Source organism: Hypomesus nipponensis, chromosome 26 (genome assembly GCF_054491055.1).
Source record: "Hypomesus nipponensis isolate SF chromosome 26, ASM5449105v1, whole genome shotgun sequence".
Taxonomy (NCBI): domain Eukaryota; kingdom Metazoa; phylum Chordata; class Actinopteri; order Osmeriformes; family Osmeridae; genus Hypomesus; species Hypomesus nipponensis.
The window spans coordinates 5,887,870-5,915,406 of NC_140386.1; the positions used below are offsets into that span (position 1 = coordinate 5,887,870).

At 47.4% G+C, this 27,537-nt stretch overlaps 3 protein-coding genes across 3 annotated transcripts; 2 read left to right on the forward strand and 1 right to left on the reverse strand.

Moving 5' to 3' along the window:
• The first annotated feature begins 1,958 nt into the window (after positions 1-1,958).
• LOC146221154 (uncharacterized) lies at positions 1,959-13,188 on the forward strand. The gene is made up of 14 exons (XM_084692294.1): positions 1,959-1,967; positions 4,037-4,162; positions 5,246-5,401; positions 5,538-5,676; positions 5,879-6,048; positions 6,173-6,307; positions 6,426-6,611; positions 6,718-7,250; positions 7,354-7,496; positions 7,655-7,876; positions 8,010-8,252; positions 8,374-8,504; positions 8,654-8,998; positions 9,141-13,188. The coding sequence occupies exons 1-14, from the start codon at positions 1,959-1,961 to the stop codon at positions 12,873-12,875; spliced, it is 6,273 nt and encodes a 2,090-aa protein (XP_084548420.1). The 3' UTR covers positions 12,876-13,188.
• Positions 13,189-14,377: 1,189 nt separating this feature from the next.
• Positions 14,378-16,166, forward strand: ttr (transthyretin (prealbumin, amyloidosis type I)). The gene is made up of 4 exons (XM_084692698.1): positions 14,378-14,491; positions 15,161-15,300; positions 15,447-15,582; positions 15,802-16,166. The coding sequence occupies exons 1-4, from the start codon at positions 14,426-14,428 to the stop codon at positions 15,907-15,909; spliced, it is 450 nt and encodes a 149-aa protein (XP_084548824.1). The 5' UTR covers positions 14,378-14,425; the 3' UTR covers positions 15,910-16,166.
• A 1,123-nt stretch (positions 16,167-17,289) lies between these two features.
• b4galt6 (UDP-Gal:betaGlcNAc beta 1,4- galactosyltransferase, polypeptide 6) lies at positions 17,290-27,441 on the reverse strand. Its single transcript, XM_084692697.1, has 9 exons — positions 26,558-27,441; positions 24,544-24,660; positions 24,326-24,439; positions 23,109-23,233; positions 22,911-23,027; positions 21,822-22,009; positions 20,528-20,650; positions 20,294-20,395; positions 17,290-20,155 (listed from the first exon to the last, which is right to left on the reverse strand). The coding sequence occupies exons 1-9, from the start codon at positions 26,670-26,672 to the stop codon at positions 20,008-20,010; spliced, it is 1,149 nt and encodes a 382-aa protein (XP_084548823.1). The 5' UTR covers positions 26,673-27,441; the 3' UTR covers positions 17,290-20,007.
• Positions 27,442-27,537: the final 96 nt, after the last annotated feature.

Genomic DNA, 27,537 nt, shown 5'->3' on the forward strand with positions numbered 1-27,537 from the left:
GTTCTCGGGGTCAATTAAAAAATGGGTTTCAATCATTCAAATGAAAAGCCGTACTTTGCTAAAACAAATGCTTACCGCGACCTAAAACAAAGGTGCTTGCCAGGTTCGACTTTGCTCATGGTGAGTTTAGCACAGTTTGCAGCCACAGATCTGTTTGTGCTGTGTGAGCACAAGAACAGACCCACCCACATGCAGAGCGATGTATCCGCAAGGGGACAAAGTGTCCTGGGTGTAGTGTGGGCTTACACAAAACTGAACATGCTATGGATGATGTGTGAACAAGCACAAACACACATGTGTATGTGTCCAGTTCAGGGGTAGAGCATTTGACTGCAGATCAAACTGTTGCAGGTTGAATTCCCCCCCTGTAACTCGCTTTAGATGTAAACCTCTGCAAAAAGAAAACATTATACAGTGCTTTTTTTTTGCACTCTTATTTTTTTGCCTAATTCTAAGCAAAAAATACACCCGTCAGCAACAGTATGATTTAAGTGCAAATTCCAAGACAACGTCCAAAGTCTAAACGTGCCAGCAATCAGTCACATCTGTTCTTTCTTACTACAAGTACCGCAAAGGCAGAGCTTGCATAACATCATGAGTAAAAGCACCCAGGCACACATTTGATTCACATCATCCAATGTTGAAATCAGTTTTGAATGATTGTTAAAGAAAGGATTCGTTTTCTTTGCTTGGAGCAGTACATGAGCAAAGCAAGCTATATGATGACACTGATCCCACAGGCTAAATACACCGTTATCATACTACATTTCCAGACAAGTTAGCTACAAGTCAGTCACTACATTTTGTACGTTCTGCTATTACTGATTCGTTTACTTAACATATGTAAAGTGTTAGCAGGGAAATGTACAACCAAGAAACCTTCCTAGCCAGAAAAAGGTCTGCAACCCTCCAGTCAATAGGGTGTGACTTCATATGTAATATTTAAGTGGAATGACTGACCCATCTAACATGTAAGTGTGACTGTGTGAGAGATCATGTAATGTGTGTCTGATGGCCTCTCTCTCTCTCTCTCTCTCTCTCTCTCTCTCTCTCTCTCTCTCTCTCTCTCTCTCTCTCTGTCTCTCTCTCTCTCTCTCTCTCTCGTATGTGCATGTCTGTACATGTTATTGGCTTTGCTTCATTTTAAAATCTTTTCATTTCATTATTTTTTCAACCTGACTGTTGAACTCAGTTTTGTCTATGTTGCTTGTTGCAGCACAACGTTTGTCTCAAAGTCAAAAGTCTTTCAGATATTTCTTGTGTCAAAGACAGCTTTTTATCTGAAAATATCCAAATTGAAATATCCCATCCCAACATCCAAAAACTACATACAAATAAAACATCCCATCCCAATCCAACATGATACAAGTTACTTCAATAGCTCTGTTGTGTCATGGAAGAATGATTAACATGAGTGTTAAAACCTCTTAGCGCCTTCCCCACCGTGGACCGCGTTGAAAAAGCTACGATTATATTGATGTTGCCCATATCAACATTGAGCCGCAACAACAGGTACATCAACGTCTTTGTCCGACCACGAACGTGTCAACAAAGTGAAAGCAAACAGAGACTACTCACCCAAAAAAGATCACAGTTGTCCAGTTATGCAAAACATCCCAACAACATTGTCCGGTTGGATGGTCCGGTTGCATTCCCCAAAGGTCCAAACTGTCCAACCAAGTAAAGTAGGCTATTTTGTTTATGACATCCATAAATAGCCATGAACTGTTGTTGAATCATGCTAAATTTGCCAACGGAAGCGTCCAGTCAATCATGTAGCCTACACTTGCTCTTAAGTAACTTTGGGTCCCTTATTTACACCAATATTCCTGATGTTTTGGTGTTACAATGGCCATTACACCTCATTTGACCCAATAGGAACTTCCATGGCCCGTTCATAGTCTTCTAAAGTCAACTAGGTGGCTCCCAAAATCCGTGTGTTGAGCCCTAATTAAGCAATGGTACGTGTAAAGTAGCCTCCGTGTTCAAGGGTGTGGGACGGCAAACCCTGGATCACGTACTACTTTATTGACGATAGAGTACTGCCTTGAGTACCTTATTGCTTTTATAATACGGTTACCAGCGAAATTATAAATAGTAAATAAATAGTAAGCTGCCTTTCAGCACAGAATAGTTATAGCCAACAAACAAAACAAAAAACGGAAAAAGTTGCCTATCGCATTTCAGTAGCCCAGAGAAAATAGTTCAGTACGTGTGGCTGTTGCTATGCAACTATGGCAACGGACAAATGGCATTGTGAACATCACGTTTGGTAGCCTAGCTAGATCCCGCACCATCTCATTCATTGCTCAATGCTCATTTTATAAAAGTTGCCTTTAAAATAACGACAATGGGACAATAGTCAATAAAATAATATTTAATTTAAACATTAGGCTTAAACATTCTAAATCAATCATAAATGACCAGACATCCGGATTTCGGCCGGACAGTCCAGTTTTCCAACCTTTTGTCCGGACCGCTGTTGCGTGTCCGTCTTTTCGCCCTTTTGTCTTCCTTTTTGACCCTTCCTGCCCACCGTCGCAATTTACCACTTGCGTAAGTTTTCCGATGTCAAAAAGAAAGACCTCCGTCTAACCTACGTGGCTTTACTGTTCCTCACTCCTTACTGTTCCTTACTGCTCCCCCCCCCCCCCTCCCCCCATCAACAACTTTTTGGGGTTGTCCTTTGGGGTTGACCCTTTGTCCTCCTTTTTGGACCCAAGTGTCCTCCTTTTCAGGGTCATGCTTCATGCAACATCAGGCTGTTGTTAAGGTTAGGTTATGTTGATTTGGATATCTCCATTAATTGTGCATCTGTGAAAAACGTTGTTTTAAGAAGCCAAGCAAGACCAGGTCATGTATTTGCGTGGCTACGAACCTAAAATTAAATAAGTGGATATCTAGTCAGCAACTAATGGCTAGCAGTGAACCTAGTGGCTAGCGAGTAACTAGCTAGCTAACTAAACCTGGGCTGCCGTGCAACGTTTCAGTAGCTAGACCAGCTAGTTAGCACTGATAGCACAGGACAGTGCAATATTATTGCTCAAAAATTAACCGAATGTTGCTAGTCTAGCTTGCTAACCAATAAACTGCTGAACACGAGTACTTGTACACTTGTCTTTTTCTTCTGCAACCTTTTAGTTATTTTGAGTTATTTTGGAACTCTCCCCTTTAAGGTAAATGTAAAGAGGCATACAGTACTTTATTGTTAATAAAGCCAGAGAATGTCTAATAAAGGGAGAACTGCCATTCTCCCAATAGTGCTCTCCGGGGTCTCCGGCTCCAGGGTTTCCCGGCCCTCCGCTGCACGTCGGGCTAACAACACCCTTGAACACGTACTTTATTGGCGATTAAGTACTGCCTCTCGTACCTTATTGCTTAAATAATAGCTCAAAGTACCACCTTTCATTAAAGACAACAATTATGAAAAGTAAAACCTTTTTATCCTAAATATTTGACCATGGTTTACCAAGGGTCCTTTTGGAGTCTCCAAAGGGCACTTTTAGAAAACGCCTGGATGTACCCTAGAAAAACATGTTAAATGTAATGTGGTTTTATATTCGACTTTTGACTTGGATTAGGTAAGGATTCATGCTGTGGTGCAATTGTGTCTTCCAGCTAATACCCCCCACCTAAAGGCATCTGCAAGCATCTGTATGCCAAACAAAATTCAGGCTGAAATAAAACCTTTTTCATTGTGTTCAAGCTTCTATTACTCAACACCAGTAGCACTTACAGGGATTCTGTAACTTCAGAGTGTCACCTTTCAAAAGAGACCACCTGTCCTCTAAATTGTTCAAGAACTGCTTACAATTAACTTTGGATATGCCTTGTTTAGGCTTTTTAGGCAAATTTGACAGGACTTTTAAAAAGTGGGTCGAACGCAACTATGCTGTTACAGCAATGACCCTCATGAACTGACTCTGTTTGTTGGTGTAAATGTTAAGTTGTGTGTTGGGTTGTGTGTCCGTGCGTGTACTGAACAGTATGTGTGTGTGATTAGATTCAATTTTCATTCAATGTACTTTCTTTTCAGGCTCTCAATTGCACGGCAAAAGCAGGGAAACGCCACAATTCCAGACGACAGAAACGAGAGTGGATTCTTCCACCTTCCAAACTGAAAGAGAATCATGACTATACCCAGAAACAGTTTATTGCTAAGGTAAATCAAAAACAATAGTTCAGGAAGTTCTGGTATGGAATAGTTTGGCAATCATTCATTTCGGACACCTGTCTGGAGAAGGCAGGCCGGAAAGAGCCATGACAAAGGAAAGGAGTTGACTTTGGTTTATTAGTCCAGCTGCCCGGATCAAACAATCAGTTCAGGACAAACTGATGGCATGAGTGAAGACTCTGCCTCTCAAGCCATGCTTAAATACAGTAGCTGGTCAATACAGATATAGAATGCACAGAATCGCTTCCCAGATCTTCAAATCGTCTTCAATGGTCAGTGCACTGATACACTAGAACATACAACAGGTGAACAAGTTGTTACTCATATGTAAGTCCCTATTCGCACATGTTTACCTCTCTTACTGTCTCCTAAAAGTCTGTCCTGTGTGCTATATTCTCTCTTAGTGGGGCCTCGCTGCATGACCTCTTGACTTTACAGAGACTCAAGCTTCAATGTAGACAGAAAATCTGCCCTACATGCTCCAAACGTGAAACCTGGCATCCATTTTGTTTGCCACTTGATTCTTGAGAATGCTTGAGAACTTGTGACAGAGAATCAGAAACAGGTTACGCATGATCTTACGTCATGATAAGAGTGATTTGTTTGACGTATGGGAAGTACCGATGAAAAATGCAGTCTTAGCCAGTTCTGCACTTAATAATTCAAGTAATTATTTGCAAGAAAACTGGCAAATAGAATTAAATTATACATTATGTAGACAATTACATAACATCATTTAACCCTTGTGGTGCCTTCGGGTCACAATGACTCGTCGTGTTGCGACAATTTTACCCAATACAAAAACAAAGTGAAGCATTTTCTTTTGACCTCTGCGTTGTGGGAGGTCTTTGATATGCTTCACTTTGTTTTTGTTTTCGCAACAGGAGGGTGGGTCACAATGACTGAAGGGTCACAATGACCCGAAGGTGTATGTCACATTTGAACAAAACGCTCTCATACTCACGATGCAATGAATGGTTTTCTAATCACAACAGTATACAGTAGATGCACAGTGCAAGAACACAGCGTGCCATGTCACCTGACGGCTTCTGGTGTGTATCCTTTGTTCAGATTCGCTCTGACAGGGAAGAAAAGAAGAATATGGAGTACTCCCTTGGAGGGCCTGGTGCTGACAAGCCTCCCTTTAACCTCTTTGTTGTCAACCCTGAGAACGGGTTTGTACGCATTACTGGCATCCTGAACCGCGAGGAGCGAGCAGAGTACGACGTGAGTCCACCCTGTCAGACATACGTGGTGAACTGTTCCGTAAAGAGTCACAGGCTGTCCTGTAAATATTCATGTGGTTTGCATCTCTCCACCTATTTCTGTCCCCCCCCCCCCCATCTCTAACCCAACCACACAGTTGTTTGGTGTAGCAAGGTTCAAAAATGGGAGCTTGGCAGAGGCCAAAATTCCACTTACAGTTTCCGTCCTTGATGAGAATGACAACCCCCCGCATTTTGAGTTCCACTCTGGGGAAGTCACAGAGTCCAGTAAAGAAGGTATTTAACTGACCGTCCCCAACTCTGTTACAACTAAGGCTGTCATACCCATACTTCAAATAAAAGAATGGCATCATTAAGACACGCACACGTTACAACACGCAGTATGCCATACATATTCCGTACAATATTAAGATGGAGTTTGTTGCCATGTTCTGTGATAATTCACTCCCATGTTTCCCCATTTGCTGGGAAAAAACAGGTACCTTTGTCATGAAGATCACCGCCACGGATGATGACGAAGAAGGAAACATTAACTCCCAGATTGCCTACCAGATCGTCAGTCAGGAGCCAAAGAGCTCGGTATCCATGTTCAAAATCGACGAAAAGACAGGGGAGCTCTACGTCAACCAAGCCACATTGGACAGAGAGGTTAGCTAAGGCCTGGAGGTTTGCTGTGCCTTTAAGAGCTTTGAAAGAATAATTGAAAGCTCCAGGTGTTCTGCTGCTCATGTCCATGAGAGCTGTAAACATGCGTGTCGTCCTATCCATGCAGACGGTTGATCTCTACAAGCTGGTGGTGAAAGGGACGGATATGGGAGGGGCCCTGGGAGGATTGACAGGGACCGGGACGGTGGAGATCAAACTGCTGGACATCAATGACAACGTCCCGACTCTGGAGAAGTCAGATGTAATGACCACCAACACCAATTCCTTTGAACCCTGATCTGATCCCATGAAATCAATCTGGAAATGTGCATCTTTTGTGTCTTCGTCCATGGGTGATTGTTGTTCTGGTTTTTTTTCAGTATGCAGGCAGTGTTGATGAGAATGTGGCTGATGTGGTTGTGATGAGGATCAAAGCTTTGGACAAAGATGTGGAACACACAGATAACTGGGAGGCCGTCTTTCACATTGTGAAAGGAAATGAAGACGGACTCTTTGCCATTGAGACAGACAAGAAAACCAATGAGGGAATTCTGAAGCTTGTCAAGGTATGTATTGGAAAACGTTTCGTTGTGTCTGGATTTTAATGTTTTCTTCATTACCTAAAATATATTTTTCCCCCTCCTTCCTTCCTTATACTGTCCAACACACCAGGCTGTGGATTTTGAGGAAATCCAGAAGCTTGAGCTGGGACTGGTCATAGAAAATGTAGCCCCTTTCGTTGTGGGGAGTGCTGTTGAGATGGATGTGGACGTGGCAGTGGGAGAAGGAGGACCTGGGCAGGGAGCAGGGGCTGGGGCAGGGGCCGGAGGTGGGGCAGGGGCCGGAGGTGGAGCTGGGCCAGGAGCTGGAACAGGAGCCGGGGCTGGGACAGGGGCTGGAGGTGGAACTGGGGCAGGAGCTGGGCCAGGAGCCGGGGCTGGAACAGGGACTGGGACAGGGGCTGGGACAGGGGCTGGGACAGGGGCTGGAGTGAAGCCTGGGTCTGGTCCTGGGTCTGAGAAAACAAAGAAAAAGAGCTACTCGATTAAGATTGCCGTGAACAACATGCCTGAAAGCCCAGGGTTTCGGCCAACCACCAAGCTTGTGCCTGTGTCTGAAGACCCAGCAGAGTTCCCCAAAGATGGGGTGATCACCACCTATCCTGCTGTGGATGGAGATACTGGAGAACCTGCAGAGGATGTCAGGTCAGTGAAAATACATCAACCGAATTATTTTGTAATCGAATTAGCAACACCATGGACTGATGGCATGCGGCCCAGTAGTGACCTAATACAACCCACTTTGCAGCTATGCCAAGGCCTATGATCCAGACAACTGGTTGACCATTGATGAGAAGACAGCTGAGATCAAACTCAACAAGAAGCCAGATCGAGAGTCCAAGTTTCTGGTGAATGGGACATACTATGCTAAGATACTCTGTTTGACCAAGGGTAGGTTTGTTTGTCATGAAGGGCTTGAGCATAAACCTGTTCAAGTCACAATCAGTTCAGCGTGTAAAAGCTAGTGTCATTTATTATTCTTAAAATGCACAATTTAACATTTGTCTGCAGTGAATGTTCCAACAGTTCTTCCTTTTTCCCACATTCAGACATGCCTGCAAAAACAGCGACTGGCACCATAGCTATCCAAGTTCTGGACTCTAACGACCACTGCCCCACCCTGACCACCAGCTATGAGAGTGTATGCTCTGATGAGCGCACAGTGTACGTCACTGCCTTCGATGAAGATGTCAAACCGAACGGGGCTCCGTTCAACTTCACCGTGGTTACAGAGGGGACGCAAGGGAAATGGGAGGTGAAGCCATTCAATGGTGAGAGAAGAGGGGAGAAGATTGTAGGATTCAAAAAGATGTAACATGGAAGTCAGGACTGGGGGATGAAAAAAAAAGCCTCTCTCTCTTTCCCTTATTTCTCTCACTCCTCTCCTCCCCTTATTTTCCACAGAAACCACAGCTGCCCTGCATTCCCATGAGGCCTTGTGGCCGGGTGTGTATGATGTGGTTGTTGAGGTGGCAGATGAGCAAGGCCTAGCCTGCCCAGACAAGGAGGTGTTTAGGGTGGAGGTGTGTACCTGCCCAGAAGGTGGGGACTGTCGCTCAAGGCTCATGGGATACTCCCAGACCCCCTCCTCCCAAATCTCTGCCCCAGCAATCAGCCTCCTTCTAACCGCAGCCCTCTTACTGCTACGTGGGTGGAGCTCTCTGCAACACAATCACACATAGATCTTAGACATTTCCATACGTTCGTGGTTATGTGCTGTTTGTTCTGAATATCTGGCTTCTTTGCCTCCTTGGCTGTGTGTTGACAGTGCTGCCTCTCCTGGTGGTGTTCTGTCGTTGTGGGGACCCTGCCAGCTTTCCTGACCAGTTCATCGACCTTCCATTTGATGTCAAGGCACACCTCATCTCGTACCACACAGAGGGCAAGGGAGAAGATAGGGTGAGTACTTTAGTATACCAACATCCTGGAACTATCATTTTGCACTCAAATGTTTTAAAAAATATGCCCCAAGAAGCAAAGAATGTTTGATAAGACATCACTAATTTCTTGCTAGTAATAACATTGTCTGTTTGTATCTATTTATGTAGGAGATTCCCCTGCTCAGTGTTCCTATGGTCGTGACTGACCAAGCGAACATTGGGACTGTGGAAGCAGGGAATTTCGTCACAAAGTCCTCCAGAGTGGTCAACAGCTACCGGAACAGCGGGATGTACAGTGACTACAGTAACACACTGCGTCAAGAGGTCAGCGTGAGTCAGCAAGAGATGGACACCGGCTACGGGCTCCACAGGAGGGGCTACAATCTGGGGACCTCTCGCGGTTCCACGTTTGGCAGATACACACATTCCTCCCTTGCCAGGCACGCCAACGCACAAGACATGTTTGAGGACATAGCCCTGTCTGATGATTTCCTAGAGGACTACTATCTCCAGGTACTGTACGTTCCCCAATCACCTGCTTCTACCAATGCTGTTTATGTCTTTTACAAACTTAAGTCTGATGAACCGTGAAATAAAGAGCATTAAGATGCATAATAAAAGTGAGTAAAAAGGGTTCTTTTGTTGTGTTTTGCAGAAGCTGACGTGTGCTGCTCAGAACCCTACGAAGGACAGTCTGTTGGTGTACGACAACGAGGGCCAGGGTTCTCCTGTGGGCTCAGTGGGCTGCTGCAGCCTCCTGGAATCTGACGACGACCTCCAGTTCCTCAGCGACCTGGGGCCAAAGTTCAGGACCCTGGCTGAGATTTGCTCCCCTCCCAAACCCTCTCAACCCCCTAAAGTAGAAAGTGTTGTTGAGTCCAAACAAACCATCCAAAAAGAGAGCAACATCGCCAAGAGTACCGTCAACATCAACAAATCCTCAACAAGCATGGTTAACGTCCACCAATCATCCACCAGCAGTGTCAACATTAGCCAATCAGCTGCGACCCATCATGTCACCAAGGCACCCTTGTCTCCCCCGGCTGGTCAGACCATCCTGGTGCAGCAGCCTGTTCCTCTGTCTCCCCCTGCTGGTCAGACCATCCTGGTGCAGCAGCCTATGTACTACACCACCACCCCCATACTGCAGCCTATGCACTACGTAGTGGAGCCACAGGTCCACAATACTGTGCTGGTGGCAGAGAGGCCCACTGCCAACCTGCAGGGCATGATAGTAGTCAACGGATCCCAGGGATCCTCTCCAGGCATGGTTATCCAAGGCAGTAGGGTCATATCAGAGACCTCAACCTCTGACACAAGTACGACCAGCCCTGGAAGCCTTACCAGGCCCACTATCACCACTAGCCCCGTGATGATGGCTCCAGGGAGCCCAGGCTGGGTCCAGGGCTCTGTGCCCACAGGTGGCTGGGCCACAGTAGGCCGCACCTCGGATGGTAAATATATGATAGTGGAGAGGCAGGTCAGAACCGAAGCACAAGGCTCAAGCCCAGGTGTTCCTCAGGGCACTTTGCCCAGAGGTGCAGTCCTGGTCCAGGAGGCTGTTCCCCCTCAGGGGGTTTTAGGCACAGCAGCCCAGGGTGGTGTGCATGGCATTCTGCCAGGACACACCTTAACGAGGGGGGTGGGGCAAGTAGGGATGGGGTCGGTTAGGGTGGTGCCGTTTGGTGATGGACAGCCTCGAGTAGGGCAAGTTATGTTAAGGCAACCAGGTGTGGGGCAAGTTATGTTAAGGCAAGCAGGGATGGGGCAAGTTATGTTAGGGCAACCAGGGATAGGGCAAGTTATGTTAGGGCAACCGGGGATGGGGCAAGTTATGTTAGGGCAACCGGGGATGGGGCAAGTCAGGGGGATGCAGTTTGGGGAGGGGCAAGTACTAGCAGGACAGACCTCAGTAAGGCAAGTTCTGCCAGCAGGCGTGGTGCAAGCTGGGATCAGTCAGGTCAGTGTGGGTCAGATGACAACAGGTTTTCAGGGTGTCCCAGTCTGTGCCCAGCGGGGGCCCTTACTGAGAGGGTGCATGACGGGTCATGAGGGGTCAGAAGTGACAGTACCAAGACACACTTCACCTCCTGAGGTCTTAACAACACAGACCAACACTGTATCCGAGAGCCGGTTCACTTTTGAAGCTGCCGTGTCTACAAACAACGAGCGGGGAAATCCGTCGCTGTCCGAGGAGGATAAAGAGCCAGGAGAGACCTCTGAAGACGTTTCGGAAAGCGAAGACGCCGAAGAAGAGTTCTCAGAAAGCGAGACACTAGCCCTGCCTGTCCCTGAAGATCCAACTCTGGAAGACTGTACTAAGGAGGAGTACGCATTGGAGGCTTCCCCGCTGACAACTGAGATCACACTGTATGAGGGTCCTGGGGAGGAGCGCTTGGTGTTAGCAACCGAGGCCTCGGGACAGCAGAGCGAACAGCCTGACTCACTGGGAGAGGAACGAGCAGAAGAATCCGCTAACTTAGGCTTTGCAGATGAAAATATTTCCCCGATGGAGGTATCTGAGGATCTACATGAACAGACTGCAGAGGAGACGGCATTGGAGATCAGATCTCCTGTGAAGGAGTCCGTGGAGGAGGCTGAAAGCCAGGGGACCGAGGCCCAGGAGGACGTTGATCTTTCTGATGAGGGGTCTGGTGAAGATGCTTCAATGTTGGCCCAGGGGTCCACGCATGAGTGTTCTCTGTCAGGATCTGACATAATCGATCTAGTTGCAGAAGATCAGTCAGACGAGGAAGAATCAAGAACGCTGGCTCAAGAAGAGGAAGTGATGTCAGGATTGTCCCAGGATGAGCCAACTGTTGATAATGTTGAAGAAAACCTAGAAGAGGAATGTCCTGAGGAAATGGGGTCAGATGTACATCTAGATCACCTTACAATGGGAGTCCCTGTCATCCCAACTGTTACCAGTGACCTGGAAGAAGTTCTGTCTGAATTTGAAGAAGTGGGATCAGATGCAGATTCAGATCACCTCACAGTGGAAAACACAAGAAGAAAACAAGAAGAAACTGAAAAGGAACTTTCACAATTAGATCTGCATGAAAAACCCTCAGCTGAAAACATTACAGATGGTGGGGTAGAGGAAGAAAATCTAGAACAAGGCACAATGTCACATCAAAATGAGTCTGGAAATAGTATTGGTGATGATCAGGAAGTAGAGGAGTGTATAGAAGAGGAAGTGCAACATCAGACATCGGAAGACAGTTTTGGTGATGACCATGAAGAAAAGGAGAACACAGAAGAATATCCTAAAGAGGAAGTGATGTCATCACTGCAACATCAGACATCAGAAGACAGTATAGGTGATGACCAGGAAGAGGAGTATAAAGAAGAAGAATATAATAAAGAGGAAGTGATGTCATCACTGCATCATCAGACATCAGGAAATAGTATAGGTGATAACCAGGAAGAAGAGGAGTATATAGAAGAAGAATATACTAGAGAGGAAGTGATGTCATCACTGCAACATCAGACATCAGAAGACAGTATTGTTGATGACCAGGAAGAAGAGCAGTATACGGAAGAAGAATACACTAAAGAGGAAGTGATGTCATCGCTGCAACATCAGACACCAGGAGAGTATATTGAAGGAGAGAGTGCTCAAGGGGCGGAAAAAGAGGTTGGGTCTGACGAGGATGTGGTAATATCTCCCTCTGTAGAGAGTGAGGGTCTCCTGGAGGAGGAAGACCAGACAAAGATCATCCAGGATGTTGAGATCTCAGAGGAGACAGAGATTTTGCCCCCCACCGACATGGCCTTATCATCCCAGTCCTTTGAGGAAGCATCGGAAGGGGGAGAATCAGAGAACGGTCTTGTTGTAGATGAAGTATCTAATGCAGAAGTTACTTCCACAGTGGAGGTAGAGACAGAATTGACCTCTTTGATTCCCGAGACAGAGGTTGTCGCAGTGGCAGAACCCGAGGGCGTGTGTACTGACGGGCAGGCAGTGGATGTAGACTCCAGTCTAGTGAAGGGCGTTGGACCAAGTTCAGAAGCTGAAAAGGTGGAGTTGGAAAGCACAGGACACGACAACATTTCTGCCACACCAAGTACTGAGGGGACGCTGGTGCTGGCTGCTGAACCCCTGCAAATAGGTGAGCTCCCACTGGCCCATGACGAATTTGGAGACGCAGAGGGTGTCGAGGTGCCGGAAGGAGCAGTTAGTACCACAGAGGTAGCAACAGAACCCACAGACGCCCAGGGTGGCGTGGAGACGGCTGGGGCCACTGGTAGGGAAACAGGTGAAGTCACTGCACATGCGCAAGAAGCCACGGTTCTAACTCCTCGGAACAAACTGAGGAAAAGTAAAAAGGGCTCCACCAAAAGTCCCAAAAGTCCAACGAGTCCTTCTCGCAGGTGTAGTCAACAGTGACAGCTTTGCAGAAAATGTCCTCAGAAGCATTGCTTCTGTACTTGTCCAGGGGGTTTCTATTATTGAGATTGTGACTGTAAATCACTTGCTTGTCTGTTGGTATTTTGGCTTATTTGCTTTTTTCATGACAAAGTATGTAGGCCTAGGTATAAGATTAACAAAATGGTTCATTGGTAAATGCTTAGATATTGAACATGTTTGTACATGTCCTTGTGGTGTGTGGAATACATTTAAAAGCCTATAATTTGTGGATTCTGTACTTTTTTACATGACCAATTGTAGATGTTGATATTTTTACAGCAATTACAGAATAAATGCCAAAATGTTAGTGGTATATCATTTGGTTTTATTATATTCACTAATTTGTATGTTTAATTAACACTCTTTATCGAAACCATATTTCCCACATCCAAAAGCCAACATGTTTGTTTCCCACAAGCGTCAGAGCGGATTATATCTATTGTGCTTTTGGGGCTGGGTAAGATAAAAATGCAGGCTAATGGTAACACGTACCAACCTGCTGTGCTGACGAACTTTACAACCTGAGCCAAAATACACTCTCCAAAATTCTCAACACCTAAAGCACAAAACATTCACACCAGAAGTTCAAGCAGTACAAGAGATCTCCTGGAAAACAATGGAAACGCAACACTCCCTTACAAAATGTCCTGTGCTTTTATAAATGTGTTGGTTTTGATAACATGACAAAACTGATTGAGAAAAACATCAGCGAGAGCTAATCCAGTTTAAGCTTTGCTGTCAAAAGCCACTTTGACAAAGAAGGCCATTCACACAGCTTTACCCACAGAAGGTAATACTACACCTGATTGGAAGGCTGCCTGAAGGACAGACTGACTGTCTGTGCTATTAACTTATCCAGAGCTAGCATGGTTTGTGGTGTATGTTATGAGCAGGTAGAAAAAGGCATGTGGGCAGTTCTTATGGTCCCAGATGCTTGCCAAGTCCCACATATCCCACACACAAGTCCCTCTCCTTCGTTTGCAGTTGAGAAAAAGGAACAGCATGTCAGATTTAATTAAGCAAATGCCAACGAGATAAGTCATACAATAAAGGGTATCCTTAGGTCCTTTTTCATTCAGTTTAGTGGAGCCAAACTGTTAATCAAGTGTTTGTGGCAACTGATTCAGAGCCAACATGAGCCAACAACTGACATGTCTTTAACTGCCTGCGATCTTTGGCATGTCTTTGACACAGATACAATTCTACTGGGTTTCATAAAAATCATCATTCATACAATTGCTGTATTTGAACCATACATTGTTTCCCAAGATTAGACCAATATTATGAGCACACTGGCACATTCCTATCTTAGCTCCCACCGTGGCCAAATCCTTTTTTATAGAACTGCTACAAAGCATGGTCTGTGTGGGTTACTCAATCTCTGGGTATTGATTTAGCCGACAGAAGGAGGCAGGGTATTTCTGGGACAGGGGGGGGGGGGGGTGCTGGGTATAAAGCTATGCTGCCTTTGTCCTTGCCACTCTACCTGTCTTTAAGTGAGTAGGTAGAGCAGCCTGTCGAACTCCAGGATGGTCAGATCACTGCTTGGCCTGCTTTTCGCCTCCTCGGTTCTGCTTTGCAGCGCCGCTCCAGTGGTGAGTATGTGTATGTGTCTTCCCATGGCATTGTCGATCAGTCTGGACAGAAATAGAACATTTAATATCAAAAAAGCGTGGTAGAAAGTAGTTTGTTGAGTTTTAGCCTTGGAGACAAATTATTTTCACAAAAATAATTTGTTTGGCCATCATGGCATGAGGTTTTGAAGTTCATTCCAGGCAACGTCAACAGTTTCTCTGCACAAAGTCATGTTCAAACACCGGCATGGCTCTGTGCCCTTGAGAAGGGTGGATAACCTGTTTTACTGTACACACTGGATGAGCACAGTATGTTATGTCAACAAATATCATGGCAAATAAGTGATGTTAACTGTAAGTTACCCAAGATAAGAGACAACAACAACAAGAGGGGGCAATGACACAATAACAAGTTTAGATGGTTGGATAAGGAATGTGTTTGTGAGTGTGAGATAAGGAAATTAGACAAACCAAGGGAAGAGACCATTAGTATTGTAACAGGTAGTAGTTACCGCAAGGGATGGATTGACACTTGGGTTGACGACCTTGTAGGCTACCTCCGCCACATTCACCTCTCTGTTTCGCTACACTCTGTTTACCTCACCATGTCTGTTTCAGCTGCATGTTAAATTCCCGATGTGTCTACATGTGTACCGCGTGTAGTGTTGTTGACTAGTTTTTGCGGTCCAGGACAGGCACGGTGAGTCGGATGCCAAATGCCCTCTGATGGTGAAGATCCTAGACGCAGTGAAGGGTGTGCCAGCCGGCTCTGTGGCACTGAAGGTGGCCCGACGAGACACTAACGGAGCATGGGCACAGGTCGCTAACGGGTGAGGAGGTCATTGTCTTGAGTGTGAAAGGAAATCAACGTGTAGAAGATGCGGATGAGATTTCTTGAAAGTCAAAATGGAGATTGAAAGCGTACATTATAATTAAGCGTGATGCTACTGAAGACGGTCTTTATCCCTCCTCCCAGGGTGACAGACGCTACTGGTGAGGTTCACAACCTGATCACAGAGCAGGATTTCCAGCCAGGGGTGTATCGTGTCGAGTTTGACACCAAGTCTTACTGGAAGGCTGAAGGCCGGACACCATTCCACGAAATGGTGGATGTGAGTACCTCTCGTCTTGTGGAAAGGTCAAAGTGCTGAGGTGATGTGCATGTCAAAACAGCGTGCAATGAAAATACCATCACTCAGGCCTCTGGAACAGCGTATTGTCACTGCGTTTTGTTGTCTTCAGTTTGTGGAAAGAGTTGGCCGATGGTGGGTCAAGCGTCAACCATGTTTGCGAGGGGATCGGCTCAGAATGTCGTGTTTGTGTCTGTGCAGGTTGTGTTCGAGGCGCATGTTGGCGGTCACCGCCACTACACCCTGGCCCTGCTGTTGAGCCCGTTTTCCTATACCACCACCGCAGTGGTAGTGAACACACACGAGTGACAAACACACACACACACGGTCACCCCAATAAACAGCCAGAGAACAGTCCGGGCATTGCTTCCTCTACATTTTGCTGTGCTGTGGCAAAATCTGTTTTTATTTCAATGTGTGTTCATGATTGTGATGAGAAGTTTCCATGAGACAAATAACTCCAGGACACTTTGGAGGTGTTTTCAAGAACATGGCAATGAAGGTGTTTATTCATCTTCTTGATTGACCCAGAAAAAAATAAAACAAAAAATGAACAAAGTCCAAAACAGTTCAAGACTTCTTTACTGGTCTGTTAAAGATTGTAGAAGATTGACAAGATAGCCAACATGTCGACTTTAAAGTCAAGTTCTTTTTAGCATCGTTCGAGGGAGATGTTTCTGGCTACGCGATCGCTGAACAAAACAGAGCATGTGCAGAGTAGACATTACATTGAATTCTTATCACCCAGTTTAGAACATTTTTAATTTCATTTTTATGAGTCCAAAAGATTGTACGTGTCATGGCAATGGGTCAATTCCATTCCACTAGTTAACTAGCATTCCAATAAGATGACTTTCTTAATTTAAAATCTATACTTCCCTAAAACGCGAGCACCTTATCAGGTTGTCAAGAATAATAATTTGGGATGTGGAAAGCATAAACCTTTGGATTTGGAGACATTGCAGCCATTTTTTCAATCCTGTACAAACCCTGGCACAGACTCAACACAGATACAGTAAGAGGACTCATTTTAAATCTTATCAGTCAATTGTAATGAATTGTTTAATGTGTCTCAAATCAGACCTCCTGACTGGAAATACAGAATAGAAAAAGAAAAACATGTGCACTTCAGTTTAAAACAACCCCAAATCGTTATCCTCCAAACAAGAATACAAAGTGAAAACAGTTTGTGGGAGGGAGGGGGGGGGGAGAGAGAGAGAAAAGAAAAGAACTCAAGGCACAAATATGAATACTGCAAAATGTAATACTCTATTTTACAATAATGTAACGGTGAATATATCATCTGAAATGTTCTATCTATATTTTGATATTCCAACAACCAAGAGGTGACGTTGGGGGGATGCCCGGATGGCCCGCCCCTCGCACCGTATCCAACGCACCCCCCCCAGAACAATATGTACAACTCAAGAACGCTGATCCTAGACCAGTCCCAGTGATCTGCACCTTCCTCCAATTAACTTCCTAATACCCTTAACACACTGTTCCTTGAACAGCGCACTGATACTTAACTGGGAAAGGAGAGGAGGAGGAGGAGGAGGGGGGGAGATCTCTTCTAGCAGATGAGATCCCACGACCGGGCTTACAAACAAGTCTCTCTGCTACAGCGGCTCAGCTTGCGAGAGCCACGGGATGCGAGAGCCGATATAAACAAAAGCGGCGGGCGGGCGGGCGGGGGGGGGGGGGTTTACTTCGTCTTATGCAAAATCTGATGAGCAAGAAGGCATAGCACAAGAGAAGCCCCTATCCAGCAAACACTGACCGATCAAACCCGTAACACCAAACCCAAGATCCTTAACACTGGGGGGGGGGTTTCTTTTTCTTCATACGACAACACTTTTAAGAGCTGAGCTAGGCGCCTTTTCCGACAGTCGGGAGCAGAGCGACAACGAGGCAGAGCGGGAGGAGCCGAAACGAAAAGGAGGGCGACGAGAAAAGCAAAGGGATGAGGGGAGACGGATGAGAGGGAGAGGAATGATGGGGTGGCAGAAGTGGACGTTTGGCACGGTTCACCTCCGATAGAATGTCACGTCGGGCTCTCCGCCCCTCTCCTCACCCAATTGGTCGGATGCACGCACACACACACACACACACACACAGAGGTTTATATAACCGTCGGATCTACGGGGGGCCCAGATCAAACAGACTTGAGCCGATCGCTCAGGCCGCGTCCGCTTTGACGGTCATTTCTCGGCAAACGTCTCCAGATCGCTCCATGGTGCCACGGGAAATGCCGGGACAGAGAGGACTGGCTCGGGGCGGACAACAAGCGCCCTGGTGGAACGCGACCAGGACGTCACCTTCCCCTCTCTGTCACCAGCAGACCCTGCCTCTTATGAGGGGGCGGGGGAAGGGGGGACGACGACGGTGAACCCGTCTGTTTTCACAGAGTTGTTCAGTTTCAGACATACACGTGTCACAAACTGAACAACGCAAATACACTGACACAGACAACAACAAAATAATGTACTTTGGACGCGTAACGTGTGGGCGAAAGACAAAACTATGTACAAGAGGGGGAAAAAGAACTATTAACAAGTAGGGGGACAACAAAAAAACTAAAAAAAACTAAAAAAGCCTACTGCCTACATTTTTCCACATCATCCTTGTAGCGCTCCAAACTTTAAACACCTTAAAGTCTTCATGGCCCACGTTGCAATCTGTGCCACTCAAGAACAGCGTCAGCCTGAACGTCGGCTACGGTTCTCTCATTCTGGCCCTTCTTACCCAATCAGAGTGCACTGTTAAGAACACATCACACACACCCACAACAGAACACCAATCAGCTTAATCCACAAACCCCAATATAACAACACTGTACAGCCCACCGACTGACCTACAACACGTGGTCCAACAAGAAACCTAAGATCAATATACACACTTGTTTGTGCAACAGCGTTAGCGCACACACAGACACACTCACACACACGCCCTCTCAAACACACAGTCAACACTGTAACCCGGCATCCAGTACAATGTCCAATCAGAACACGCGGCCTCCAACACCACGGACCACGTGCTTATGTGAAAAGCCCAGAACTGGGGGTAATAACCCGACAGCGTGGCTCCTCAGCCTCTCCTCCTGCTTGGGAGAGCTCACTTCCTTTTTCCACACAGTGCACCTCAAAAACAGAAGAAAAATCTACACAACACAGGCAAAAAAAGAAAAATATATACACATCTTGAAATGATAAAAAATAAATTATGTTTAAAAAAGAAAAAAAAAGAAAAGAAAAAACATCTGGTACCAAAATAAATTAAGGCATGCAAAATATCTCAACCCACCCCCCTCCCCGATTTGATTACCTACACCTTCATTTCATGTTAGAACACTCTTCCTCTCTGGAAGATTCACTCGGTTAAATCCTCTAGAAAGAAGATAGCTGCCAAAACAAAAGTCAACTCCAATAGTACATCATGACGCCAGAGCATTAAAAGGCCAGTATTTACATGTGTGATCTGTGCTCCAGCTTTAGGTGGCCAGCATTTACATCTTGTTCTGTGCATGCGGTCTGAGCAGTGCAGCAAAAGAACAGCTAAAGCGTGTGGGACACAGACCGGAGTGCTTTAAAACATCCATCAAAAAAACAAAAAAAAAACAATAAAAAAAAAGTGAAAAATAAATATAAACAAATGTTACAAAAATGTACATCACATAAGGTCACCTTGACTTTTCTCCTTTTAAGGAATAATTTATCTCCCCCCCCCCCCCCCCCAAAAAAAGAAAAAAATACATTTTTGTTTATCTTTTTCTTTGATATGTGTACAAAATCATATAAAGTGAGACAAAAAGAAAAAAAAAATATGTCTGTTGGCTTCTAAGGTGAAACTGAGACATCAGAGGTTGAGAGCGCTGCTTAGCTGGGGGGGGTCGCGGAGGGGGGGGGGGTCCCCCCCCCACAACTTTAAGGCTTTCGCAGTAAACGGCTGGGGAAAGGCCTCCTCTCCCTCCACATGGATGAAGCCGTGACGTGACCCTTAGTAGCGAAAGACAGCACGGACACACGGAGACATGCAGCGACGCGGCGGCGGCGCTCGCTCGTAAACGCATGCAAGCGCACCGGCTTTCATGTTGCCAACACACTCGCGCACTTACGACACACGCGCCCCCGGATTAAGACAGAAACACGCACACAGACGCACACGCACACACAATCAATAGTTCGATGAACAGATTCGTTACCCCTGCCTGTCTTATTTTTGTATATTTTCTTTTTTTTTCAGTTAGCTTTCTTGGCAGCGTTACAGTGTGTTTCCCCCCACCCCACCCAGCCTGATCACCTTCCTCCCTCACCACCTCCCCCCACCATCACCCCACGCCCCCACCCCCCAGTCCATGGTGGGTTGCCTCTGGGGGGACGAGGAGATGGAAAGGGTTGGGCGGGAGGCTCAGTAGTCTGCGATGGGGGCCAGGTCTGGGTGGAGGTCAACGCTGATATTCTTGTAGAGGCTGCTCAGGGCAATCTGGGGCGTGTAGTGGAGGTTGTTCAGGCCGTCTAGGTGCTGCCTCTCTTTGGAATACCTCAGTAGCTTATACCTGGGGAGGTAGGGAGGGAGGGAGGGTGAGTAGGGTAGGATCCAGTCAATGTGCCCACAGGAAGAGCTCGGGTTAGCTTGCCTCGACTCTCCCAGCGGGAGATACCTCTGTCTCTCTGTGTGTGTGTGTGTCCCTCACCTCCCGAGGAACTGCACCTCTCCTCTGTGGTGGTGCGGGATGGACTTGTATTTCCCCATCTCTCCCTCGGGCCGCGTCACGTTGAAGCCGGCGTAGTGCACCCTGGGAAGGGAGAGGCAGACGGGGGGGGGCGCTGAGTGGCTCTCACTGGACCGGACCCCCACCGCCGCGCCCCCCCCCGTCCACTGGCCCGGTACCGTTGGCGTCGCCTGCGCGTCGCCCGGCACGACTCACCTGTTCCACAGGTCGTCGTCCTCCCCTCCCCAGCCCCAGAACGCGTTGGGGAAGCCGTTGATCTTGCGGAACTGCTCGACGGTGAGGCCGCTCACCCCGCCGAAGAACTCGCTGTACGGCAGTCTGCGAAAACAAACGAGCGACCAAAAGAAACCCCAGGGGGGAGGGGTCACGCGATCAGACGGGCAGGACGCGCATTCGTGCACGCTCAGGAACACATATGATGGTCGGGAGGGGGGTTGGGGGGGGGGGGGGGGACACACGCGGACACGCACGCGGAACAACACAGCCTAGCTCTGTCTGGGAGTGAGTGAACGAGACGACAGAGGAGGTGGAGAGGGAGCGGGGGGGTCAACGGAAAGAGAGCGAAAGAGAGAGAGAGAGAGAGAGAGAGAGAGAACCTTACCATTGTGTATCACAGGAAAGCACCAGGCGACAAAGAACAAGACTAGCTGTGTTACAACACACTCATGGACAGGAGACACACCGACACACACACGAGAGAGAAGAAGAACAAAAATGGCCCACAAGGCTTATTTAGACAGCTTACAAACTGAAACGGGAAACACATGGACAGAAAAAACACACACCCACACCCACATAACAACCGGAGCGTGAAATCTGAAAAACCGAAGGTCTGCTGAGGGAGTATGAAGAAGCTAATGACTGAGTTATTTCCCTTCAGCCATTTCTTTCTCAGTTCATTTCCTGAGTGCCACAACCCTCTAATTCTCACACTCAGCTGCCTAAAAACATATTAAAGGCATTCACAAAAGAAACCTTGAAGTTGAGAGGTTTCTCTGTTGTTTTTTTTTGTTGTTGTTGTTTTTTTTTTAAGTAACAAAATAAATGCATGCAAAAAAGGGGCACAAACAGGAATACTTCCAAAAAAAGGGGCAATTGACTCAAATCGACTTTCCCTACCCAAACGCATGTGCCCTTTAAGAGCAGGCGCTGAGCAGGATCTGAAGGATCTTACTCCGAGCCAGCCCGCGCACACAGCACACTGCACCGGGGCGGCCGGCCAGGTGGATGCCAGCCACGAGGCTGCTCCAGGAAGATAGTGACACGTCAGCCTGCGGAAGCCTCCGCGCTAACAGATCGCCGGATCTTTCCGCCAGCTTAATACCTAGCTTCCACGGACGCCTGAGAGCCCATGCGCGTCTGGATGAAAGCATACGCCGACCGAATCGGGCGTACGCGGAATCCGGCTCTGAAAGCCGCTGTCGTCGCGGGCGAGTTGGGAGGCGCGCCGGTTTTTGGCCCGCCGCGGCCACGCCCTGCACGCACTTACATGTACATGTACTTGTCCAGCTTGGCGGCGAAGTGGCGAGGCATTTGACCGCAACCGTAGTAGTTGCGGTCGTTTTCGGGGATGTGGTCGACGTCGTGGAACACCAGGCAGTCCCAGGCCATGTCCTTCATGGCCTCGCGGTAACCCACGTTGAACAGCATGGCTCTGTTGAAGGGCTGGCTACCGGTCTGATCACACACACACACACACACACACACAGACAAGCAACTGTGAAGCTTGTCCAATATGTTGTGAACAAATAAACACTATACATAATAAAAATATATAATAAACATTGTATATGCACACACACGTTTACCAGCAAACCCTTTCACTCACCCGCTGCTACACACACACACACACACACACACACACACACTGTGAAAGAAAATTCTAGCTGGACGGTGTAGATTTGAACATAGTCAAAATGGCCATTTAAATTTGATTTATTTAGCTTGTACAAACTTAAGATTAAACAAAGCACTTTGTGATCAGTCATTACGATGGGTGTGCAAGTCACAAATCGTTCGTAAGAGTGATAGAGGACTATCACACATGCACTGCCTTATATAAACTTTTGATCAAATGGCATTCTATAAGGTCAACCAATCAATGTAGCAAACTCTGTGATTGGCTAACTCAACTCAGTGACAGTTTGAAACAATACATCTCCATACCAATTGTCTCACAGTTCTTTGATGTGGCATCTCTCGCCAGGGCAGTAGATAATAAAGCCCTAGGAGTTTGCCAGCCAAATGGTCAACTGTCCTTTGTGTGGTCATCTTCAAACAATACTTTTCATCAACACAAACAAAGGAACAGGACACAGTCCTTCTCTAGCCAAAGTTCAGAGCAACTGCCTCTATAGCCCCTTACACTGACCAGAGGACAGAAGGCCATATAAGATGCTTCACCCATCCCCCAGGGCAAGCTGCCCACAGAGCCATCAGCACCTCACGTTCCTTTGAACTCAACTTCATTATCTTCCCTTCCTGTCTCTTACCAACGAACGTAGAAGCTTATAGATTTCATACACATACATCTATGCATATGACCAACATTTCTACCACAACACACACACACACACACCTGCTCGATGACGTAGAAGGCAAACTGCAGCCTCTGTCTCTGGAGCATGGGGGTCAGGTGCTGGAAGAGGATGGGCAGGTGCTCGTGGCGGTTTCGGAACGGAATCAGTATGGCAACCTGCGAGGAGAACGGGTTGGAACCTGAAACTCCGCGGGGGCTCCCAACCAATTTTGCGCGCGCACACACACACACACACACCTTCCAGCGTGGCTTGCAGTCCTTTGGCTTCCAGTGGCCCCCGTGCCGAATGTCCAGGTGCTTGGAGAACTTCATCTCAATCTGCTCCATGGGGATCTCAGTCATGTTCACATCCATAGGACCCTCTGTGTGGAGAAACCACAACACACACACACACACACACACAGAGAGTCAGTGTGTGTGATTACTGGCTGACATTACTTGGGTGCGGTGCTGGAACATGGAGATAGGTGCAACTGCCACAGAGTGTGGTGCCAGGAAATATGGGAACCTTGAATGTACCGTGTGAGTCAATCAAGTCTGGGTGAACCGGCTGTCTGACTGTCTGAGACCAGCCGAGGTGAACGGGCTGTCTGACTGTCTGAGACCAGCCGAGGTGAACGGGCTGTCTGACTGTCTGAGACCAGCCGAGGTGAACGGGCTGTCTGACTGTCCGAGACCAGCCGAGGTGAACAGGCTGTCTGACTGTCTGAGACCAGCCGAGGTGAACGGGCTGTCTGACTGTCTGAGACCAGCCGAGGTGAACAGGCTGTCTGACTGTCTGAGACCGGCCGAGGTGAACGGGCTGTCTGACTGTCTGAGACCAGCCGAGGTGAACGGGCTGTCTGACTGTCTGAGACCAGCCGAGGTGAACCGGCTGTCTGACTGTCTGAGACCAGCCGAGGTGAACAGGCTGTCTGAGACCAGCCGAGGGGCAGACAGAGCAGGCTCAAATCATCAAGGGAGTGTGTGTGTGTGTGTCTGAGTGTGTGTCTGAGTGTGTGAGTCTTTGAGAGAACAAAGAGCGCCATAGAGACAGCCCTCCAGTTTGTCTTGAGATTTCACCGATGGCACCTGGATTACAGGTAACTGAATACTCTCCATACAGCCAAATGACCCATTGATTAAGGCAGGGCAGCGAGGGGGGGGGGGGGGGGGGGGGGGGGCTAGAGGAGGTAGAGTGAGAGACTGAGGTGGGTTAGGGCAGTTCACCACAAAGACTGTTACATAACAGCCAGTGGCACAGGATTAGGAGAGCGGGCGGCAGGCTGAAATCCACTCAGAGCTGCCCCTGAAAAAGGAAGATTAGCACCACCTTCACTGGCAGATTAAGAGGGCAGACAGGCAAACACCATGATCATGTTATAGTTAATGCACAGGGGTTAACCAGGGGATTCACCTAGCTAGCATCCTTAATTAAATCCCTGTGTTTTTGCTACTCCGGTGAGCGTACTTACTCATAGAAGGTAAGCGTTCTGGGCAGGGAAGGTTCTGGGCGTAGGTGAAGTTTTCCGGGAGGTATGTGGTTGGCTGGGCCACATACTCACTGGAGTTACTGCCGTCTGGGTAATCTGAGAACGAACACAGAGTTAAATGAGACGTGACAAGCCCTCAGGACCAGAAACCAGCCTGTTCCTGATCGTTCAGCCAGGTGTTGTGTGCGTTTGGTATTTACCTGTGCCGTTGAGGGTGCTGTTCTTATTGGTGTACAATCGGATCATTTGGCCAATGGTCCTCACATTGTCTCTTAACATGATGCCCTGGGCCTGCACCATGAAGAAGTAGGTGTTGGCTAGAAGAGAGAGAGAGAGAGTGAAAGTGAGAGAGAGAGAGAGAGAGAGAGAGAGAGAGCGAGAGCGAGAGCGAGAGCGAGAGCGAGAGAGCGAGAGCGGGGGGTCGAATATCAGTTGGTTTGTTTAGACACCTTGTGTAATTACACCCCTGATAGGGAGAGAGTGACAAGCACCCAAACAGGAAGTCCAAATGGTTCTTGTGTCGTCAGCGTAAAAGCTTTCGCGCTCCTGGCCTCCCGAGGAACTACCTTAGCTGTCACACAATGCCACGGCTTAAACTCCCCACGACAAAACGCCGGGGGAGATAAGAGACTCCCGCCAGGCAGGAAATCACCGTCTCCCGCGGCTACAGACGGCAGGACCAGCTCCAAGCGCAGCCGGGGCCTCTGAATCATTTATCACCACTACTGCAGTAAAACAGGGTGCACACAGAGGTGTACACCCACACACACACACAAACACACACGGCCATCCTAAAAAGGAGTGTCATCCCTCCGGCTCTAGGCACAGAGGCATGCATCCAGCTTCTCTCAGCTCCCGGGGGGAGGGGGGGGGGGGGCCTTGTGTTTGACTTGCTCCAGCCCCTGGTAACCAGGGCCTCACGTTGATCTTCTTGTGACTGACAAGCGCTTTGATCTCAGCCTGAATGGGGAGGGCCAGACAGACAATGAGAGCGTCGAGTGATGGATACCGGGGGGAAAAGCCTACCTCTCCCATTCCGTGTCTGCTGCCGTGTCGTGCTAAGCGGCGCGTCCACCTCCATTGGTGTGCTAGTGGATCAGTATTGCTCAGGGGCTGATAAGGGGTCTTATCAGAGAGCAACCAGACCACCTTGGAGGAGTGACGGGGAGAAGATACTAAGGGGGATGGGAGAGGTCAAGCGAGGCTCCGGAACACATGCGTACACACACACACAGATAGAAAAAGGGGTTTTATACCACCTGAGGACGTTGACAAAGACCACCGATCGCACTTGACCATGTGCCAACTGTGACCATGTAAACCTGCCTACGATCCAAGCAAATCACAGACGCTCAACCCACTAAAGTGTTCCAGAAAACCAAGTTCATTAGCATTTTTATGCTGAAATGACCTACATAGAATAACCTACACTCACACCTAACGTTGAGATTATGACCATGAAAGTGAAAGCCTGATCAGGACTAACTGGCCTAAATGATCTCACAAGCCAGTCCTAATCCATCGCTAATCTCCCGTACTGGGGAAGTGATAACGTATCAGATTTATTCCTGAAATAATTGACTAAATTAACTGTATGTACATCGGCGTGGGTTAGCCGTGTTGTTCCATGGTATCCTTGCCTGGAGCACTTACAGTACCTTTCCTAAACTAGCTCATTGATCAATCCAACTCATTCTCAGATCATCAGACCATGCCTCTGGAGTCTTGGCTAATAGCAGATTAAAGACAGCATTCTCGGGGGCCAACCCATTAGAAATTAGTAACTAGCTCACTGGGTTTGACATGCGAGTGCTTACTGAAGTCGACACATCCTTCAGCTACAGTTTTTGTGTCATGTGTAAGACAGACTTGCCATCTTCCAAGGCCAGATCCAGCCAGATGTGTCCCTGTTTTTACATCCAATGGGCCATCCTTGTGCGACTGATTATTGTGGGCTCCCACCCTTGATAAATCACAACTGTAAAATGAGCATTACTGTCGTGACGGGTGCCATAAATAGCTAAATAAGGTAGACTACCTAACCCTTAACTATAGTCAACCTTGCTGACCAGTAAAATAGCTGACTGACTAGCTGGCTAATGTTAGCACTAGAACAGCTGCAGAAATGACGATGCCAATTAAACAACATGAATGAATTATAACAGTATGGATAATTCAACAAATGAAGTTAGCAAGGCATTTCAAAACACTCACCTATTCCAGGAGCCACATATATGAAATAGAGACATGTGGTGGACATGGAAAAGAAAAAGATAAAGGCCAAAAAGGAGCGGTTCGACACCCGCAGCAGCCGCCTCCAATTCACCATGTTTGCTCAGACCCACTTGTGTCTTGTCGATATGAATCCCATAAAATGTACACTTCGGATGAACTTCCTCCAATAAAATTGCAATACTAAGGGTTGCTAGCTTACTGATATGGTCACTGATATATTACCGACACAGCCCACATAGCTTGGGCAGGGATGCAGCGAAAAGGCTAGCGCTAACTAGCTATGTTGGCTAGTCAGAAAAAACCGTATGGCTAGCTATCCTGTCAATAAATTTCCAGATCGAAAAATGCAGGCCTGTATCAGGCACTGTCAAGCTTCAAAGAACACCGTCGATTGGGCATACTGAAACCGTTAGCTAGCCAGCTGCTGATATGGTAGAATAATACTATTTTCCCTACGAATACTCATGATAGTGTTCCATGTTTGGGTGTGTTGCAAGCTGGCCAGGCTAGGATCTCGCCAGCGACGAAGCGGGTTTAGCTTAAAAAGACCATGGGGTCTGGCTAGCCAGTCTAGCGTTAGCTTAGCTAGCTTTGGGAAAACGTTGCCTCCTCCTCCCACACGTCTCGGCCCACCCGGTGATGATGTTTCCAAAACACTTGCTTGGCAAGGTACTTCCCTTAATCACGAGTAACGGAAATTAATACTCTCGAGGCTTTTGGCAGTGATAATGAGCCATAGTTCTTGGACAATAATAACACCTGTTTGGATATCTAAAGTGAAAATATCCAGTAAAAAAAATCAGGTTTCGTTCAGTTTCATTTTTGCTGGCGCTGCAGACATTTCCGGTGGGTGTAACCTGCCCCCTTCCCCATGTCATTTGTCACCATGGCAACCACGGGCAGTGCGATAAAAAGGACCGTTACCCGTGGAGATGAGTTTATAGTGTCATTGCACTCCA